The sequence below is a fragment of the Orcinus orca genome, chromosome 16 (genome assembly GCF_937001465.1).
Source record: "Orcinus orca chromosome 16, mOrcOrc1.1, whole genome shotgun sequence".
NCBI lineage: Eukaryota > Metazoa > Chordata > Mammalia > Artiodactyla > Delphinidae > Orcinus > Orcinus orca.
In genome coordinates, this window is record NC_064574.1 from 40468955 (window position 1) to 40490602 (window position 21648).

Genomic DNA, 21648 nt, shown 5'->3' on the forward strand with positions numbered 1-21648 from the left:
ATGCCAAGAGGTGCTACAGATGCAACACGAGATCCAAGCACTGAGCTTAAGCACACCCTGTACAACAACTTTAACAGATTCTGTGAGGGTGTCCAATTCATTTGTTCACTCAACAAATATTTATTAAGGCTGTAAGTAATGTGCCAAATTGGTTTATTCCCAGAAAGGTTATTAGATCAAATGGATTGTTAAATTTCATTCTCAGTTGGGTACTAAAGGCTGGATGGAGATGGGGAGTCAGGGGTGAAGAAGATGTACAAGTGAACAGGGAATAAGCCAGTTGCACATAAATTAGACCCTTCTATCTCGATTTCTCAAGTGGTATCATGTGTTGGTGACTTGGACTACTAGTCAGTCTATAAAATAGCTGAAATGCCTAATCAGAGGAGGGATTAGAGGGTCAAAATGTTACTGTTCCTTGAATGGAGGAAATACAAAATGTAACTCTAAAACTGTTTTTCCACCTGGAAAGCAAGCAGCCATATAGTCAGGTGCTGGATCCTAAAGAGAATGACATTTACAAAGAAAGAAAATGGAAATGGATGCACATTTATTAAATGTCTGATAAATGCCCAGGCCAGTAGCCAGCCTGCTGAAAGTAGCCAAACATAGGATTACCAATTATAAAGATCAGGAAGAACCCTATTACTGTGAGATAGGTTTTAATTTTAGAAAGAATCCTGAACAGGTATTTGATGATTTATACCACATAAGTGCTAAGAACAACAATCATTTTTTTCTAAAGAAAAAAAAAATATCTCTACTGGTTCAAAAACTTGTGGGCTAGAAAATTCCATGTTTCGACTTGGAAAACTAGTTTAAAAACCCCAGAATCACTTACCTGCCCCACTCTCCCTGGATGTTTCAAGGCCAAGCCTCCACTGGAGACGGCGGCAGCCACGTTCCCTTCATGGTCCACGACCACAGCGCCCACCGTGTCCAAAGTGCCTGAGTCATTCTCCTGCAGAGCAAAAGTGGCCAGAGTGTTCGCTAAGCACAGTGTGTGACAATGATGTGACCACACAGCACTTGTCAGGACAATCACAACATAACAAAATCTGAGCTAATCCTTAACTGGAACATTCAGCAATCTCCTGAAATTATTTATTATCAAGTTGCCACTTAATCCGGTTCAAGTCAAAAGTTATTTTCCACTGTAAGATCCTGAACCAAGGGTGTCTGGTTGCTTTTCTCTAATAAAAAGCCTAATGTGCCTTTCTAAGAGAGGAAGAAAAAAACAATTTAATATAAATTACAGTATATCGCCGTGTCTCCTTAATCTCAAGAATTAAGTTCACGATTGAGAATTTATAGAGGAAAAGATCTATGATGTAAGTGAACTAATAAATGTCCTTATTAGTATTTTTTAAATATTATATACAAATTTCTAAAAGTAATATATTCAGCACAATAAATGAAGAGAGTGACATTTCTAGTCTTGGTGTAGACCATGCTACAATTTTCTTTTATAATTCCTTCCTTGTGAGAAAATGGCAAGCTCCCTTCTCTGCTATATTAATCACATGGTTGCCAATCATGTGGCAGAAAACTGCACATTCTTGGGAGGCATCTTTGTGTTTCTGTGTCTTATTCCAGGTGCCACATGCTTATTAAGGCATTTCACATGTAGTGACCACAAGCAGCTGTCTCCTACCTCAAAGATTTCTGGTTCACCTGTGCAAGGCAGACAAACTTTACACTGCTGGATAAAAATCAAAAGTAAAGGAAGTGGGAACAAAGCTTCATGAAAAATTATCTTTTTTATGTATTAAAAAGGAGGGCTACTACAGGTCTTTAGGCTCATAGCGGTCATGGTGGTACTCTTACACTAGGGCACTGGTGCCCCAGAACCTGAGACCCCTACCCTCACCCTAGCACTCAAGTCTGTATGAAAGAGTCAGGCAGAAGCCCATGTTCAATGAGACCAGCTCTCCCTCCTGTGTGGTTTATGCTCATACTACTTACTGAGCAAGACATCATTTGTGCTGAGGAGGTACCTGCCGGAGTGGTTTTTGAAATACCACATTAAGGCTAGCCCCAGAAAAGTCAATGGGATCCCAAGGCTGCCTCAGAAGCTGAAAAACATTGAAGGGAGTTTTGAAATATTGGAAGCAGAATGCAAACAAAAGATTTTTCCTTAAAGGAAACTAGAAGAGGCAGAGCATGCCACAATGCATATTATATTAAGTCTATTAGGAGAAGGTATATCTAGATGTTTGCATTTCTTTGGTTATTTCTCTAAATTCTAACTCCCCTTAAATATACTGTTCCACTATATGACAGTACTTACTTTGATACAACAGGTGTAACTGACTGAAATGAGTGCTGTGTCCCTACTCTCCCTTTTAACAGCAGCTGGGGAAGACCAGCCAGTGGATCAACATGGCCATATCCCAGAATATCACAGTTCTTCTGGTGGTAGGTTGTCTGACTTTTAAGGATAATTTCCTAACCTGACTGTAAACCTCTGAGGAAAGGTCTGATCCACTGTTTCATTCTGCAAACAGCAGACATTCAGGACACCCTTATTCCTTAAGACAACCCTCAGAATGGGAGAAAATATTTGCAAACGAAGCAACCAACAAGGGATAATCTCCAAAATATACAAACAGCTCATGCAGCTCAATATCAAAAAAACAAATAACCCAATCAAAAGATCTAAATAGGCATTTCTCCAAAGAACACATACAGATGGCCAAAAAGCACATGAGAAGATGCTCAACATCACTAATTACTAGAGAAATGAGAATCAAAACTACAATGAGGTATCACCTCACATCGGTCAGAATGGCCATCATCAAAAAATCTTCAAACAATATATGCTGGAGAGGGTGTGGAGAAAAGGGAACCCTCCTACACTGTTGGTGGGAATGTAAATTGGTACAGTCACTATGGAGAACAGTATGGAGGTTCCTTATAAACCTAAAAATAGAGCTACCATATGACCCAGCAATCCCACTCCTAGGCATATAGCTGGAGAAAACCACAATTTGAAAGGATGCATGCACCCCGATATTCACTGCAGCACTATTTACGATAGTCAGTCCATTGACAGAGGAATGGATAAAGAAGATGTGGTACATCTTCTAAATGTCCATCGACAGAGGAATGGATAAAGAAGATGTGGTACATATATACAATAGAATATTACTCAGTCATAAAAAGGAACGAAATAGTGTCATTTGCAGAGACATGGATAGACCTAGAGACTGTCATACAGAGTGAAGTAAGTCAGAAAGAGTAAAACAAATATCGTATATTATCGCTTATATGTGGAATCTTAAAAAATGGTACAGATGAACTTATCAGCAAAGCAGAAATAGTCACAGATGTAGACAAACTTACGGTTACCAAGGGGGGAAGAAGGGGTGGGACAAATTGGGAGACTGGAATTGACACGTATACACCACTATGCATAAAGTAGATAACTAATGGGAACCTACTGTTTAGCACAGGGAACTCTACTCAATGATCTGTGGTGACCTAAATGAGAAGGAAATCTAAGAAAGAGTGTATATATGTATACATATAACTGATTCGCTTTACTGTACAGCAGAAACTAACACAGCATTGTAAAGCAACTATACTCCAATAAAAATTTAAAAAATAAAAATAAAATAAATTTGGAGTGGGCTTCCCTGGTGGCGCAGTGGTTGAGACTGCACCTGCCGATGCCAGGGGACACGGGTTCGTGTCCCGGTCCGGGAAGATCCCACATGCCACGGAGCAGCTAGGCCCGTGAGCCATGGCCGCTGAGCCTGCGCGTCCGGAGCCTGTGCTCCGCAGCGGGAGAGGCCACAGCAGTGAGAGGCCCGCGTACAGCAAAAAAAATTAAATAAATAAATAAATAAATTTGGAGTAAATAAAGCACATCTGTAACCCTGGTGTAACAAAACCAAGCCCAGTAAGTGACGATATATGCCCTGCCATTCTAACGTCAGTCTTCCATCTCCTTTTCTCAAGATTCAATTTCATACAAGGCCAGAGAATGACACTATCTTAGGGAAGATTAACAATAATCAGGTTTACTCATTTGGTATAGACTAAGTGGAGTCTGTCTTCTTTGGTAGATAAGATGGAATTATCAAAGTAAAGAAATTCATTGGACACACTTTATTCCAGAAAAGAGAGATAATCCTAAAGACAAATGTATTTTTAAGATGAACATTTGTTTCATTTTTCTAAGAAATAATTCCTAAATCTTTATATCCTTGTAACCTCAGATAGAGATTGTTTCTTGTTCAGATGCCAAGTCTTATGTCATCTACAGGAGGGCTTCTCAAACTTTAATGTGCATACAAATCAACTGGAGAATCTGCTTAAATGCAGATTATGATGGAGTAATCTAGAGTCAGTCACGACTGTACATCTAAAAACCTCCGAGTGATGCTGATGCTACTGCTCCATGGACCCTACTTTGAGAAACAAGGTCAGATAGCATCCCACAAGGTCATTATCAGCCAGATGTCTGCTCTACTCATTCTAAGGCAAATAATTTTATAGGCACAAATCTGCTGAAGGAGAAACTTAAACCACCTAAGACCAACATTATGTCAGCATAAAAGATTTAAGCTCTATCTTGCTACCAACTGGCAGCATATCACCACAACCATAACACCATGGACATACTACAAAGTATTTTAAAGTATGATCTTATTAATCTTACTGGTTCTTTTAGAAATAGACAACTCTCATGCAAATAAAGAGGCACTATAAAATAACTTTCCTCAAAAACAACGAAGTCAGGAAAGGGTATTCTTTATTAGTTCTTTTTTTATTCACTGTGACTGCTGATCCTACTCAAACATTCTATAAAGTAGAATCTTACTGAGGGGACACATAACATATACACAATGACACGTTATCTGTAAAACAATTCTCTTAGCATTTCAATCAGGATATTGTGAACTATAACTCTTATCCCTAACCAAACTACTATAGAAAGCCACAAAAGGATTATACATAGATGGATTTACTGTAACTTGTTTTTCAAAAATGAAAAATCAAGCGAAAAATAGAGAATCCTGTTCCAGATTAAGCTAAATATTCCTAATGGCTTGCAACACCTGCAAAAATCAGAATTACTTCATAAATATTCAAGAATTAGTTCACAGATTTCACACACTGAAAAGCAACTTGAAGGATGATGAAATAACATTTAAGCATTTTTGTGAAGTGCAGATAAACTGAGTGAAAAACACTGGTATTTTGGCTATAATAATTTCACAGAGCTCGTTTGTACAAGAATGAAATCTAAGGAAGGCTAAAAACACACAATGACTGTTATTATATAGAGCTGCTATTATACTCTTACACTCCATAAATACTTAGAAGTACATGCACCACATAGATACACATGGACCTATTGTCCCTGACTGAAACATGCTAGTTGCATTAATTTTTTAGATAAAATTGTGACTAAAAAGCAGTGGCATAAACTATAGTTCCCATCAGAATAAACACATGTATATAAAGTTGGCATAGAGATTGCATGTGTTATGGAAAAGACTGAAATAAAACTTTCTTGAAGTAACCAAGGATCTAGTAATCTCTGTTGGGCTTAATGTCAAAAGTTTTCATTTTTCTTGCTCCAAGTTGGAGATGGCTATTACACAGTTATTGTAAGAATTAAATTAAGTAACATATGTAAACTAATAAATCCATCAGAACAAAATGTAGGTACTTTCCACATGAAAATTAAGCCTCTAACCTGAACTCTGAAACCTGCCAAGAGACACCATCTATCAGTTACTTATCTCATTAACTTGGTCTTTCTTCTGTACAGAATTACTCAAATATCAAATAGCTAAAATATAAGAATAATATCTCAAGTGTAAAAGTGCATCCTGAAACTGATGTATGGTGGGATTATTCTAATGCAATAATAATATATTGTTGTTGTTTTTTTAAAGATACCAAACCTTCCCAGTACACCTTTGTTAGGCTGAAAGCAACATTATGATTGGCCTGAGCTTCCACTTGAGAAACACAGCTGACTTAACGCCCTCTGTGACAGCACAGTAACTTCAGCATAAAGCTTTACCACCTTCGAGCATCCTAAAGATGGAATGATACCTCTGGCTACAAGAGACTTAGATCTGGCTCCAGGTCTATGTCCTAAAACCAGCCCCCTACAGTGGGGCCACTGTGGGCTCAGAGTATATCAGCTGTGTGTGTAAAAGAAGTACAATTTAGCGAGAATTATCTACTTTCATGTATCTGGCTTGGCTGAAACCAAGGAAAAATTGGAAACAAGAATATCCAGTGACCCTTCAGAAAACCACCCTTCTGATGTCCAATACTACAAATGATGTTTCTGTAAGCTACAGTCATAATGTCTATTTTTAAATAATCCTTGATTTTCTTTGCTTAATATGCATTAAAATTTCTGCAGCACTATATAATTAGTGCCAAATGTATCTAAAACAGAGAAAAAAATTATATTATATAAAAATCTCTATTATTAATTCCCTAAATCACTCAACTCTGAAAACAGAAACATTTTCAGCTCAAAATAAAAATAAAGTGTGTTAACAATGCTTTTAAGGGGCTTTAATATATCTGGATTACAGCTTTAATTATAAATTTATATCATAACAAGTTCCAGAGGATTACCCCAAAATTCCAGACTCTCAAAGGACAATGTTTTCCAACTGGCAGAATTCCTATATAGTGTTCTGGTGGCTAATCTCAGTTTTTTTTTTTTTAATAATCTTACAAATAATGAATTACAGATTTTTTTCTCTTCAAAATGGAACTGTTTGAGAGCCTCAGTGTACATGTTGAGTGAGCACGTGTAAGTGATGGTAGAGACCAGATGAACATACTCATGACTTAGATTATTGAACTTAGATTATGAACATACTCATGACTTAGATTAGTACACAGTTGAACAGTAAAAACCACCACAATGATAGCTTTACACAGCTTTAAATCATTTTTATTCTTATTCATATGTTGTTTAATTAATATTATTTATTTGAACTCATAATGAACCACTGGTTAAGGATAGCAACCTAAGACATACTGGAGTTGAAATAAAAATTAAGGAATTTAAGAATGATGATACTTCTGACAAGTTCCTTAAGATAATATTAACTAGATCATTAAATTGCATCCATTTGATAAAAACACTTATAGAATACATCTCAATGACTTAAAATCAGTTTAAAAATTAATGATGAATATATCTAATTTGGCTTCTTGTTTTTCTGGAATAAGTATTACTCACAATTTTAAAATTCTAAATCAAAAAAATTTAATTCTAAATTAAATATACACACCTAGCTGTGACCCAGCAACTACAGCCCTAAATATTTACCCAAGAGAAAGCAAAATATATATGACAAAAGACTTGTCAAGAATGTTTATAGCACCTTAGTCAAACTGCAAGAGTCAAAACCTGGAAACAACCCAAATGTCTATCAAGAGGGGAATGGGTCCACAAACTGTGATACAGGCAACAGTGGAGGACTGCTCAGCAATAAAAAAGAACTAGTGATATGTATAACAATATGGATAATCTTTTAGATGTATGCTGAGTAAAAGAAGCTGGACACAAGAGAGTACATAATATATGATCCCATTCATCTGAAGTTTTAGAACAGGTAAAACTATTCTATGGTGAAAAAGAATCAGAAAAATAGTTGTCTTGGGAAGGAGGCGTGGACTATGAAGGGGCGTGAGGAAACTTTCTAGAGTAGTAGCAATATCATATCTTGTTACATGGTTGTATACACATATCAAAATTCATCAAATTATACACTTAAGATTGTGTGTGTGTTGCTGTTTGTTAAGTTTTACCTTAAAAAAAGAAATCAACAGCTGATGTATCTATTTTAAAGTACACAACCAAGAATTCAAAACGTCAGGTCATGAACAAATTTTTCAACTTTTTCCTAATAGTATAATACAGTTATATTTATATAACATTTAATACACATTTGATGGCAATTGTAAGCAAGTGGGGGTGATGGAAAATATGAAAGAGATAGTAAAAAATATGAATGAGAAAAAGTCTACTGTATGCCCAACTGGAAAGAATTGACAGAATAGAGAAGTGAAAATATTTAAAGAGAAAATAGCTCAAATTTCCCCAGAACTGATGAAAAACAAGAATCCAGATCTCGTGGAAGCCAGAGAGAAAGAAAAGGAGCCAGATAGAAAGGAAAGCTCACCACAACAGAATGAAGGCAGAATTCCCAAAGTCCAATGGGAACCAGAAGGCAGTGGTGTATTTTCAAGGTACTCAGAGAAAAGTAACTATAAACCTAGAAGTGGGTACCTAACAAAATTACCTTTTAGGAACAAAAATAAAATAAATACACTGATAAATAAAAAAATAAAATTTGTTTACCACCAAGAGACCTGCACTTAATGAAATCCTAAAGGACCATTCTATTTAATACTGCAAACTGCCCTCCTTCTAATCCTCCCTACCACCTTCTCATAGGTATTCCTAACCTTCCTTTCTTGACTCTACTTTACCTTTTTCCCATAACATGTCATCATCTTCTAAAATATACCACATATTTTCATATTATTTAAACTGCCAATCTCCCCTGAGACTGGAAGCTCGACAAAGGCAGTAATCTTTGTATGTTTTAGGGACTTCCCTGGTGGCCCAGTGGTAAAGAATCCTCCTTCCAATGCAGGGGACATGGGCTCGATCCCTGGTTGGGGAACTAAGATCCCACATGCCACAGAGCAACTGAAACCCACGTATCACAACTACTGAGCCCGCGTGCCGCAATCTACAGAGCCCACACACCCTGGAGCCCACACACCCTGGAGTCCACGCATCACAATTAGAGAGAGAAAACCCGCATACCACAACTAGAGAGAAGCCCGGGCGCCACAACTGGAGAGCAGCCCGCGCCTCAGTGAAAGATCCCACATGCCTCAACGAAGACCCTGTGTGCTGCAACTAAGACCCACCACAGGCAAAAAAATAAAGAAGATAAAGAAATAAATTTTTTAAATCTTTGTATGTTTTATTCACTAACATACGCTAAGCACCCAGAAAAGTACTTGATACCTCTTAAGCACTCAATAAATACCTGTTGAATGAATGAATGAATAAACAAATGAATGATATACTTTAAGAAGAAGGAAAATAACTGCTGTCATACGAATGTGTCCTTCCAAAATTTACATGTTGAAATCCTAATCCCCAAGGTGATAGTATTAGGAGGTGGGGCACTGGAAGATGATTATGTCATGAAGGCAGAGTCCTCATGAATGGGATTATGCCATTCTAGAAGAAGCCCAAGAAGCTCCCTTGTCCCTTCTGCCATGTAAGGTTATAGCAAAAAAGATAGCCATCTAGGAAGTGGGTCCTCACCAGACACCAAATCTGCCTACGCCTTGACGTTGGACTTCCCAGCCTCCAGAACTGTGATAAATAAATTTCTATTGTTTGTAAGCCATCCGGTCTCTGGTATTTTGTTATAGCAGTCTGAAAGGACTAAGACAATAATCCAAGAAGGAAAAGGACATTCAGGAATGAAACGAGGAATAGGTAAGCAAATAAAATGGCAAAACTTCATGTAAATCAAAATTAATAGTCTTTAAAAATAATAATGGTTAGGGACTTCCCTTGTGGTGCAGTTGTTAAGAATCCACCTGCCAGTGCAGGGGACACGGGTTCGAGCCCTGGACCAGGAAGATCCCACATGCCACGGAGCAACTAAGCCTGTGTGCCACAACTACTGAGCCTCCACTCTAGAGCCCGCGTGCCACAACTACTGAAGCCCACGTGCCTAGAGCCCATGCTCCACAACAAGAGAAGCCACCAAAATGAGAAGTCCATGCACCACAACAAAGAGTAGCCCCCGCTCACCACGGCTAGAGAAAGCCCGTGCGCAGCAACAAAGACCCCACGCAGCCAAAAATAAATAAATTAAAAATAATAATGGTTATTATTAGAAGGTCAAGATTGGGTTTTAAAATCTGGCTATATGTTATTTATCAGAGATACACTTGAAAAATAAGGATATGGAAAAGCTGGAAGTAAGAGGACAGGGAAAAGAGAGAGAGATACCAAGCAGGTACCAATCCAAACAACGTAGCTATATTAACATCAAGAAAATTAAGTTTTAAGACAAAAATTTAATAGAACTAAAGGGTTTCTATGTGATAAATACTGAAAGTTTAGATACACCAGGGAGATATAGTAATTCTAAATTTGTATGTACCTAAAATAAAAAATAGCCTCAAACGTATGTAAAGCAAAAACAGAGCAACAAACAGAAATCAGCAAACCATAATACCTCACAATGAGATATTTTAACACATTTCTCCCAACTATGAATAGGTCAAATGACCAAAATAATAATAATAATCAGTAAGAAATAGAAGAACTGAACAGCGTATTAAAAAGCTTAATTAGATAGGCATTCACAGAATTCTGTACCAATTAGACTGGAAGCATTCTTTTCAAACACAAATAAATACTTACAAAAATTGACCATACATTAATCCATAAACTAAATCACAACAAATTTCAAGAAACATTATCAAGGCACAAAAACAGAAATATAGATCAATGGAACAGGATAGAAAGCCCAGAGATAAACCCACACACATATGGTCACCTTATCTTGGATAAAGGAGGCAAGAATATACAGTGGAGAAAAGACAGCCTCTTCAATAAGTGGTGCTGGGAAAAATGGACAGGTACATGTAAAAGTATGAAATTAGAACACTCCCTAACACCATACACAAAAATAAACCCAAAATGGATTAAAGAACTAAATGTAAGCCCAGACACTCTCAAACTCTTAGAGGAAAACATAGGCAGAACACTCTATGACATAAATCACAGCAAGATCCTTTTTGAACCACCTCCTAGAGAAATGGAAATAAAAACAAAAATACACAAATGGGACCTAATGAAACTTAAAAGCTTTTGTACAGCAAAGGAAACCATAAACAAGAACAAAAGACAAACCTCAGAATAGGAGAAAATATTTGCAAATGAAGCAACTGACAAAGGATTAATCTCCAAAATTTACAAGCAGCTCATGCAGCTCAATAACAAAAAAACAAACAACCCAATCCAAAAATGGACAGGAGACCTAAATAGACATTTCTCCAAAGAAGATATACAGATTGCCAACAAACACATGAAAGAATGCTCAACATCATTAATCATTAGAGAAATGCAAATCAAAACTACAATGAGATATCTTCTCACACCATTCTGACACCGGTCAGAATGGCCATCATCAAAAAATCTAGAAACAATAAATGCTGGAGAGGGTGTGGAGAAAAGGGAACCCTCTTGCACTGTTGGTGGGAATGTAAATTGATACAGCCACTATGGAGAACAGTATGGAGGTTCCTTAAAAAACTACAAATAGAACTACCATATGACCCAGCAATCCCACTACTGGGCATATACCCTGAGAAAACCATAATTCAAAGAGTCATGTACCACAATGTTCATTGCAGCTCTATTTACAATAGCCAGGACATGGAAGCAACCTAAGTGTCCATCAACAGATGAATGGATAAAGATGTGGCACATATATACAATGGAATATTACTCAGCCATAAAAAGAAACGAAATTGAGTTATGTGTAGTGAGGTGGATGGACCTAGCGTCTGTCATATGGAGTGAAGTAAGTCAGAAAGATAAAAACAAATACCGTATGCTAACACATATATGTGGAATCTAAGGAAAAAAAACAAAACAAAACAAAAGATCATGAAGAACCTAGGAGTAAGATGGGAATAAAGACACAGACCCACTAGAACATGGACTTGAGGATATGGGGAGGGGGAAGGATAAGGTGACAAAGTGAGAGAGTGGCATGGACATATATACAATACCAAACGTAAAATAGATAGCTAGTGGGAAGCAGCCGCATAGCACAGGGAGAGCAGCTCGGTGCTTTGTGACCACCTAGAGTGGTGGGATAGGGAGGGTGGGAGGGAAGGAGACGCAAGAGGGAAGAGATATGGGAACATATGTATATGTATAACTGATTCACTTTGTTATAAAGCAGAAACTAACACACCATTGTAAAGCAATTATACTCCAATAAAGATGTTAAAAAAAAAAAAAGAAAAAGAAACATTATCGAACAGAATACACTCTCTGACTACAATACAATTAAGTTAGGAGTCAATAAAGGTAAATAAAATTTAAAAATTAAGAAAGAAAAAAGTACCTCTAAATAACTTATGGATCAAATAAGAAATCTAAATAGAAACAAAAATATTTAATAATGAATGATAATAAAAATATTACATTTCAAAACTTGTGAGAGATATAGTAAAAGTAGCACTTAGAGGGAAATTAATACCCAAAATATTAATATTAGAAAAGGAAACAAAATTAATAAGCTACGTGTCCAACTAAACAAGTTAGAGAATAAGATAAACACAAGGAGAAAAAACAGAGATAAGATGAAAAATCAATGAAAGAGGAATAAACACTAGGTGAAAAGATCCAAAAAGGAATAAAATAAATAAAAAGGAAAAAGAAGGGCAAAATTGATTCTGTGACAAAACAATTTGTGGTTTTAAACCTCAGCAAAGGCCTGGCCCTCCTGCCTTCTCCTCCAGTATGAGCCTTGGCTCTTCCGGAGTAACAGCAGATACTATTAAACTCCACACTATAGATGGCATCCTGACTCGCTTGCACTTCATCCAGTGCAAATATTGCTCTCTCCTCCCCTACCCTTGCCCCACATCAAAACGCTGCCCTTCTTCAAGTCCCAGGGCCTCCGTAACTCCAGAAAAGGTCTCCTGAATCATTTCCCATCCACATGGGGGCCCTGGCCCTAAAAGTACAACCTAAACCCCTGTGTGTAAGACTTTTATACACTGGCTTGTTCTAAGCTCTTTGGTGGCTTGTCTTCCCCCACTTCCACCTGGAAGCAGCAACTAACAAAGTGTCATAAGATAAATACTTTTTAATTGAACCTCATCAATAACTCAAACTTCTTGTCCTCTGAAACTGCACCTTGCTCAATTTTTATGCACAATCCAGACTCAGCCTATCCAAAGTAGTTTTCCTATAACCTCACGTTTCTCTGATTATTTCATATTTAGATATTCCCTGAATGTAATGCTTTTGCACATCACTCCTAAGTGGGTTCTGTCTCAAAAGCACATCCTTAACCAACTGCTGAGAAACCTTTCACTCGTCCCATAGTAACCAAACTAAAGTCCAGACTCGTTTCTCACAATGTGGAAGTGATCTTTATTTCAGGACGTTGTGCATGCCCTTTGGTCTACTGTTCAAAACAAACTTCTAAGGCTCTTACCATCAAACACTAAGCCTCTCACTTTATCTATAAAGAAATGATATATCGTTATATTGGTCACACACTCCACCGTTCAATGTTTTCTTTTGGTAACACTTCTTTACTGCCTTCCCAACCCCTTAAATCAATCATCTGGCACCAGATCACACTCCTCGTTTTTGACTAACCAATTCAGTTTCTTTAATTCCAGACTGCTTTCCTAAAAGCTCTAAATAATTAATACCCGTACAGTATTTGAGTCTTAACTTCACTTTTTCCACTGGTCATCCTTCACTATCTTAAACTCAGTCACTGCCGTCTGGGAAACATGTTCAAGGGAGAAGGAGGGAATTGAGATTATCTGGCAGTTTCACTTCATAGAGGCGCATATATGAGAGGACTTCAACCACACAGATAGCGCAACACGCTACCAGCACACACACTAATAGGCTATGAATGTCATTACCTGGGCAGATTAAAAAACACATAAATAAATGAGCTAAGACCTTGCTAATTAAATAGACAGCAACAAAGTCTCTTTAATAAGAACAGGCAACCTTTTGCAATTTAGTTGTCCAATTTGGCTCTTTCCAGGAACACCTGGCCGTGGTCTGGACCTCTGGTCTTTCATTTCAGAGCTTACATTTACCTTCTCGGGATAAAATTACACTTTTTCTTTTAAATTCCAGAGCTCCAATGGCCTTTGAACTGAGTCTTAAAGCAGTGGGGAATAACAGATAAAGGACTCGAAGGTAACTTGGACAATCTGGAGTCTATTCCTGCCAATGAAACACCATGACAATTGGGATGGGTCATTAACCTGGATTTAAGTTCCACCCTCCCGAGATTGACACCGACTTTAATAACTGACAATAACTGACACCGACTTTAATAACACAGTAATAAGTTACTTTATTTGATATGAGATTTCTAAAGCAATATTCATTTGACCGTATAATTACGAGTATACTCACAAAAATAGAATTATTCAAAATCATAAATATATAACAACTAAAAATCAGCATATTAAAAAGCAAAAAGGAGCCAGAAAATGCCCATATACTTATTTATTTTTGTTCCTCAATACATTAAAATCTTATGAGAAATCAGAGATCATTCTTTGATTTCAAAGAATTACAAAGAGTAGGAAGGAGCTAAGTATATTCTAGGATGTAAAATACAATCTAAACTAATCATGATAGTACTATATCTTAGAAATTCTAACACCATTCAAATTAACCTCAATGATGTTTTCAGAGATTCCCAACACTCAAAAGCCTGTGTTTAATGCAAATAACCACCAGGACAGGCCCCACTCACACATACTGTGTTTCAAAACATTCTCCTCATTTGCTTCTAAGTACAGTTATTGCAAACAGACGTTCAGGGGCAGCTCTGCCTGTGTACTTACTTCCTCTATGGTCTATTTTACTTTGCTAAATTCTGTGGACAGTTGAATCCTATCGGCTGTCATGCCCCCACTGGGGATTACAGGCTGTCGAAAATAGAGCTTGGTTTGACCAGCAAAGTGCACTATTTTGGTTTTTGAATACCTAAAAATGGAACATGTATTGCCACCCGTCTAGATGGTCTCACATATTTAGGCTACCTGCCTGGCCCCCATAAGCATTTGGGTTTGAAACCACTGTCCTGCAGAAACTCTGTGGTGCTTCTCACAGGCTTCTTCTAAACTACGGCTTTCTCTTTCTCTCTACAGTTATGTAAGCCCTACTCTTTATCCAAGCCCCAGCTTAAATTCCACCTCTTCCATAAAGCCTACCAGGTGCTTATGGTAATTTATCCATCCTGGTAATCCCTGCAGCTCTCACGGATGGTTTCATTCTTCTGGCACATACCAAATGGTATGATTTCCCTTTATTGTTTAATTCCTCTGGACCAAATGGGCAGGGCCTCTCTATTTACTCCTAAAGCCTACTTAAAAATCTGTATATAAATAGTACTCAATAAATGTTTGCTGGTGATAATGTTGAAGTCAAGGTAAAATAGGTACTGGAAAAAAACAAAAACAAAAACTGAAGATTCCATGAGGTCATGACCTCTGGTAGAAACTCCACTCAAAGCCTGTGCACTCCTCAAGGTCACTTGCTAGTTCCTCATAACCTCAGGTGACACAAATCAATGGAGCAATGAAAATGGAACACTGCCTATCCCTTGAGCAAATGACATACAATGACCGCAGAAGAGATGGCAATGCTTGTAAAATAAAAATGCTCTCAACACAGAAAAAAAAAAAAGCACAATCACAAGCATCATAGACTTGTCTTAGCTTGCAAGGCAATCCCCATTTCCATTCTGTCCCCCGTCCCTCCTCAGAAAATCACACCACCAAAATAAACAGGTGCTAGAAAATGGGTAGGAATTTTTGTTAAGGTGAAGGTCTATTCTTTTTCCTAGAAAATGACACATGGTCTAGGAGTACAATTGTAAAACAGGCATTTTACCTGCATAACAGGAGAGGGACTTGGTCACGTTTCTCTAGATGGCTAGATGGGCACGCCCCCTTGTGGACACTTCCTGACTCACCTCTGGAATGGTCAGCTGCAACTGCGAGCTGTTTCTAAGAAATTATTTCCCTCACTTAGTCAATAATATTATTATCAATAGTAATATTTCAGATAACCAAACTCTTCTTTCATTACATCCCCAAATACAAGCTTGTTAAAAGTGAGACATAGCTTTGAACTAACGTATGCTTGAAGCAATTAAAAGATTCAAACTTATCTTGAAAGACCATAAGACTTAAAATTGAAGAAAATAACATACACTTTGCTCTCTCAAAATTAACATTAGAATCATAGGCTGTAGATGTTTAAGTTAGTAATATCAATTGAGTAAAGGCATTGTTTCTAGGCACTGTGATAAGGATAAAAAAACAAAATTCTCATGCTTCCATATGCCTGCATAGGTATGATAAAATAATCACACACCAATCTCAAAATGTCAAAGGTAGTAGATAATTCAATTCAACAAGCATTTATTGAGTGCCCAAAAAGGAATGGGTTTTGATCTGGGTGGCATTTGAGCTGGTCCTTAATCCAAAGGACTTGGATTCGAATTTCAGTAGATGGAGAAGTGGCTGGTATTCCATTATTAATTATCATTTATTCCACAAAGAGAAAGAGACATGAGAAAAACTTAGAAATAAGAACTTTCAGCAGCTCCATGAAAAATCAAATACAGAAATGTAGTTGGTAAGAGAAAAAAAGATTATTCAGAAGAGAAATAATGCAAGAGTAGGCTGGGCTCAAGTTTCAAGAGGGTTCATAAAGTCAGTTCTAAAAACTTTGGGTTTTAAGCTACATATAGTAAAGATTCTATTAAAGTTTCTCTCAGAAGAAGGACAAGACCAATGAAGGTATTTTTAAGGAAATGTATCTTGGGATAATACACAGAATTAAAGAGGAATGGAAAAAGGCTAGAACCAGGGAAGCCAGTTATAAAGATACTGCAACCATCCAGCCACCAAGGTAAAAAGGTATAGACTTGAGGGTGGTAAATATATCAAAAAGAAGCAAGCAAAAACAAAACAAAACAAAAACTAGTGCCTGTATTCATTAAACCAATTGAGTACTTATTATATGCCAAGCTGAGAAACCATGGCAACCAAAACAGATATAATCCCTGTCCTCCTGGAACCTGCACTCTGGGGAAAGAGAAAGACATCAAATAAGCACACTCAGAGAGGCAGCTGGAGCAGCACGACAGTTTCAATGACAGGTGGGAGGGGGAGAGGCAATATTCCTGGGATCTGGAATCATAGGGACAAAGGACCTGACTCAGGCAGAATCTTGACAGTGTGACCCAGACTGAGAGTAAAAGAGCAAAAGACTGAAAAGAAAGACAGGCACCTGCTCTTATCGAGTCCTGTGGGCTCTGTTAAGGGGCCTATACTTTATTCTTAAGAGCAGCCGGAAGTCACTGAAGTTTAAACAGGGTCATGACAAAATCAAATTGCACTTTTAAATGATTCCACAAATGCTGTGTATAGAACTGACTGGAAAGGCAAGAGCAGACGGGTTGCGATGCTACTGCAGTCATCCAGGAGACAGTGATGAAGCTTGATTCTAGACATGCTGAGCTAAAGTATGACATGAAATGTATAATAAGAAACTGGAACAGTTCAGGGCCTGAAGAGGGGGGTGGTAATAAAAACTTAGATTCATCCATTCAAACACAGTTTCATTAAATGGCACTGTGTACCTGTGGAAAATGACAATGACCTGGAGACAAATTCTGGAATAAGGAGAAAGGAGAAAAGAGCTCTAGGGTACCTTCAAGAGAGCTAAATGAATAAGACTGGACATGAAGTTATTAACTGAATGCAATCATGTATATAATTACTAACTCCTCTAGAACGTTCTATGTTCATTTAAGCAACGATTACTAAGCAGCTTTTCTAGGCCCACTGTGACAAATTAGGCAGAAAAAGCAATGAGTCTCAAATGCTGGCCCAATACCTCACACACCCCTGAAGATTTTCATCAGTATATTGAGAGTAGAGCCTAAAAATTGAGTTTTACAACTATCCCGATGAAGATAATGGCCAGCCAGGTTTAGCATACACTAAAATAAAGGATCTCTCAATGAGAGGATCAAGAGGTTTGGACAAACTCCATGTTGCCAATGATAATATATTAGAGAACTGTCAAGTTGGAAAGAATGATGGTAATCACTTGGTCCAGCATGCTGACTTTACTGCTGAGGAAACTGAAGTCTAGAGAGACTCCATGTTTGCCCAAGGTCTCTGGACTAGTTAACAGCAAACCTAGACTAGAAATCCTGGTCTACTGCACCCCATTTCAGCCTGCCCTACTTCCTCCACTCCTCAAGTAATCCCAGCCCAGGTCTTGAATTCTGAATAGTTTCTGGCATCTGACTTTTTATTCAAAATGTTCTAGGCTGATTGCAGAAGAGGTGGGCCAATGAGGCCTTTGAAAACTCCAGACAGTTTTCGTTCAACCTAATTAAGCAGTGGGTCTTATCTTCTGATCTTAAAACATCCTTGTTATTGATCCGTGTGTGTGTGTGTGTATACACATTTGTCTTCTCATGTATTGGTCTATTCTGCTGGCCTTATTAGTTACACATGTGTCTACACTACTACATCTGTGATGGGTCAACTCAGGTCATTAGTACATGGTGATATCATATGAGGACATATTTAAGAGTCCTGACTTAGAATCTGATGCTCTTAACATCATGGTCTGAGCCAATTCCCAGACAGGAAGACTTCTATCTGTAGCTCCAATGAAATTCCATTCACTGGAGGCATTTCCTTTTAGGAAAGCTATAATATGGTGATTTGCACATTATATACAAGATCGGCTGAGATTATCCCAATGATAATGAAGCAATGCTCTTTTTTCCCCTCCATTGATTCTGTTAAACACCAAAATTTAGAGGAGGCTCTACAGAGCTGATGAATAGTAAAAGTGGAGGGAAGATTTACAAGTCTGAACATATGATGTCAACCTATAACAAGTCTGGAAAACCACAGGTTACTTCCCTTACAAAATAAAAACAGCAGTTAAGGTCTGTTAACAGATTTCTTGCCTCACTCTTATCTCACTTATAACTTTAAAACTCAGTATAAATTTAAGGCATAGCTTCGTAAGGGTTTAAGGAAGACTCGGGAAGAAATCCAACCTACTAGCTATTGACTCTTTATATGAGAACTTAGAAACTTTTTCTGAAACAGAAGAAAAAAAAAAATACTGCAATTGTCCAGCTATCAGGGGTTGAAAGTTCTGGATTTGGATAACTGATGAATTGACATAAAGTGCTGCAAACCACAGACATTTAAAGAAACTCCATGGTGGCGGGGGGATGAATTGGGAGATTGGGATTGACATATATACACAAATATGTATAAAATAGATAACTAATAAGAACCTGCTGTATAAAAACATAATAAAATAAATTTCAAAAAAAAAAAAAGACCAACTTCAAAGTTGAAAAAGAGGTTTAAAAAGAGTCCACCTTCTGCCTATGGAACGTGTATCTAAATAAACTTGCTTTTGCTTTAATTAATTAATTAAAATAAAAAGTGATTTAAGGAAATGGAAAAATAAATAAATAAATAAACCCCATCAAATTATATTGCAAAGGAATAATGGTCATCAGACTGTATAACCTACATAAATGCATGAGATGGTGGTAATCTAGTAATACAAGTACTTAAGTTACTGACTTACTGATTTACATGTTAAGTCTTATAGGCTTAATCAGTAATCAAGATAGCCTTAGGACAGGAAAATATAATTTTTAATATATTACTTACAATTCAAAGAAATAATTTCAAATGGAAGATAATCACTCCACAGGATGAATTTACAGTTTTATTTTTTAAAAACCCACAAATATATAAAGTATATTTCTTTATGTAGAAGAGAAGGCAAAGAAGTTTCTTACTTCTGTTTACTCATATATCTATGCATTAACCAACTTTTTGAGAAACACGGAAAGACTCCAGATCAAGTAAATGTCTATAAAAGACTAATTACTCCTTCCTCTGCACACATAATAAACATGTACAAGTACAAATAGAACAATCTGATGAAAACATGTTGTTTTCTGTGCATTTATTTCCTTTGATCTTAACCTACCTCTCACCCAAAAAATAACAGTGATTTAGTATGATACAGTTAAGCGTTTATATAATAATTTCAAGATGGTGGATAAAAGGGAAAAATGTTACCCACAATATACTTCAAAAGAATAGAATATATTTATGTGAAGCACACAACGCAAGGCCCAACATTTTCTTTCTGAAACATGTGGCCAATTTGATGTCCCTATGTGGTGGCTAAAGAACACAAAATTAAAAGTTGTAGAATCTCTTTAGAGTGGTTTTCAACACACAACACTGTACAAAGCATTGCAAGATTTTCTAAACTTGTTCATTAGAAATTGAAGAATGAAAGATTCACACAATGGAAAAGGTCTGATTATCTTTCATTTCACCACCCTATACAAGTACTGCTTTACCTAAAAACCAATGAAATTAATTGAAAACTTAAATTACTTCATAAAAGTGGTGAGACAAGGCAAAGAATTTCATGTACATCCAACTGTAAAGTCTGTTATTAAAGAAAAAGACATGGAAACTATTTCGACAATATGCTTGTGAAAAATGAAGGGGAAAAAAAGGCTTGAAACATCAAAAATGCTGAGATCAAACCATACCCCCAACCTCTTTTAATACTCTAAGAATAAAAGAGCCCCTTCTAGTAATATCCAGGGCTAGCTGTTTGAAACTGATATTTATGAAATCTAGATTATCCTGTGCATTGGGTCTGTTTGTTTTCCCAAAGTATCTCCTCTTTGTAGCAACTCTTTCTGTTATGTAACACGGTTATGTAACAATTCAGTCAGTTCTGTAGCAGGAGCTAAGAACCTCCATTGGCCAATGAGTTTATTAGCACTTCATTCCAAAAGAAAGCTTTCTTTTTCAAAAATGCTTAATACTAACACAACTACCTTTTACTTTTTGTATCAAAACAAAAGATAAACTTAAAACATGTATCACTTCATCACATACACCACAAGAATTACTGATAAATATTCTAACAACAATGAGAGTCCATGGCAATCCTGTCAGGGGGAGAATGCAGATGCCCTTGTGTGGGAACTACGAAGGACAGAGGAGCATGCTGAACTGCACCATTCCTTTTCACAAACACAGTTCTCGATTTGCCTAGCTCTGACACAGACAAACGTCAGTTACCACAGCTCAGTTAAATAATACCAGTCACTCAACAACCTGGTTCAAACTTCAATTACATGGTATAGTAACTGTGAGTAATTGAATAAAGTATAAACTTCACTACTAGGTCTTTAGTTCAAAGATCACTATGTAAACTATGTAAACGTTAGATGCCCATTATGATCAGTGAACAATCATGTCATTTCACTCAACATCTGTCACGGATGGGTCACTGTGCACAGACAGCTAAGTGTGTAGTTGTGTTACCTCCTTGTCTCCCAGTGATAAGTCCACATGACATTTAACAAATATCAATCATCAAAAAAGGGCACTAGCCAACTAAGATGAAAGTGAAGGAAAGAAACAAAAAGTGATAATGTTGGAAGTGCAATTCTAATAAAAAATAAGTGACGTTATGGAAGAAGTAATTGACTGTGGGAATTTTCAACACTGCCACCATTCAAGAGACTCGAGATCTTCAGTCAGAGGAACTTAGTGAAGACAAACCTGTCAACATAAATAAGGAATGTAGTTGTGACAAAAAGGATGAAGATGTCCCAGAAGAAGTGACACTGGCAAAAAAGCTGACATAAAAGGAACGCTGAGAGATACTGTACAACATGGAAAGAGCAAAGGATAAACTGTTGAAAGCTGATCCAAAATTAA

General features: G+C 37.1%; 1 protein-coding gene across 17 annotated transcripts in view; it reads right to left on the minus strand.

Moving 5' to 3' along the window:
* Nucleotides 1–21648, minus strand: part of TASP1 (taspase 1) — a 278035-nt gene that overhangs the window by 173116 nt on the left and 83271 nt on the right. For 16 of the 17 annotated variants that reach the window (XR_004486854.2, XM_033440337.2, XM_033440332.2 and 13 more), the window contains one exon: nt 842–961. The exons of the other annotated variant lie outside the window; for it this stretch is intronic. Coding sequence is in view for 15 of the 16 variants with exons in the window: in XM_033440337.2 (XP_033296228.1) it covers nt 842–961 (120 nt within the window). In the remaining variant the exon portion in view is untranslated. The remainder of the gene's footprint in view (nt 1–841; nt 962–21648) is intronic. 17 annotated transcript variants of the gene reach the window in all.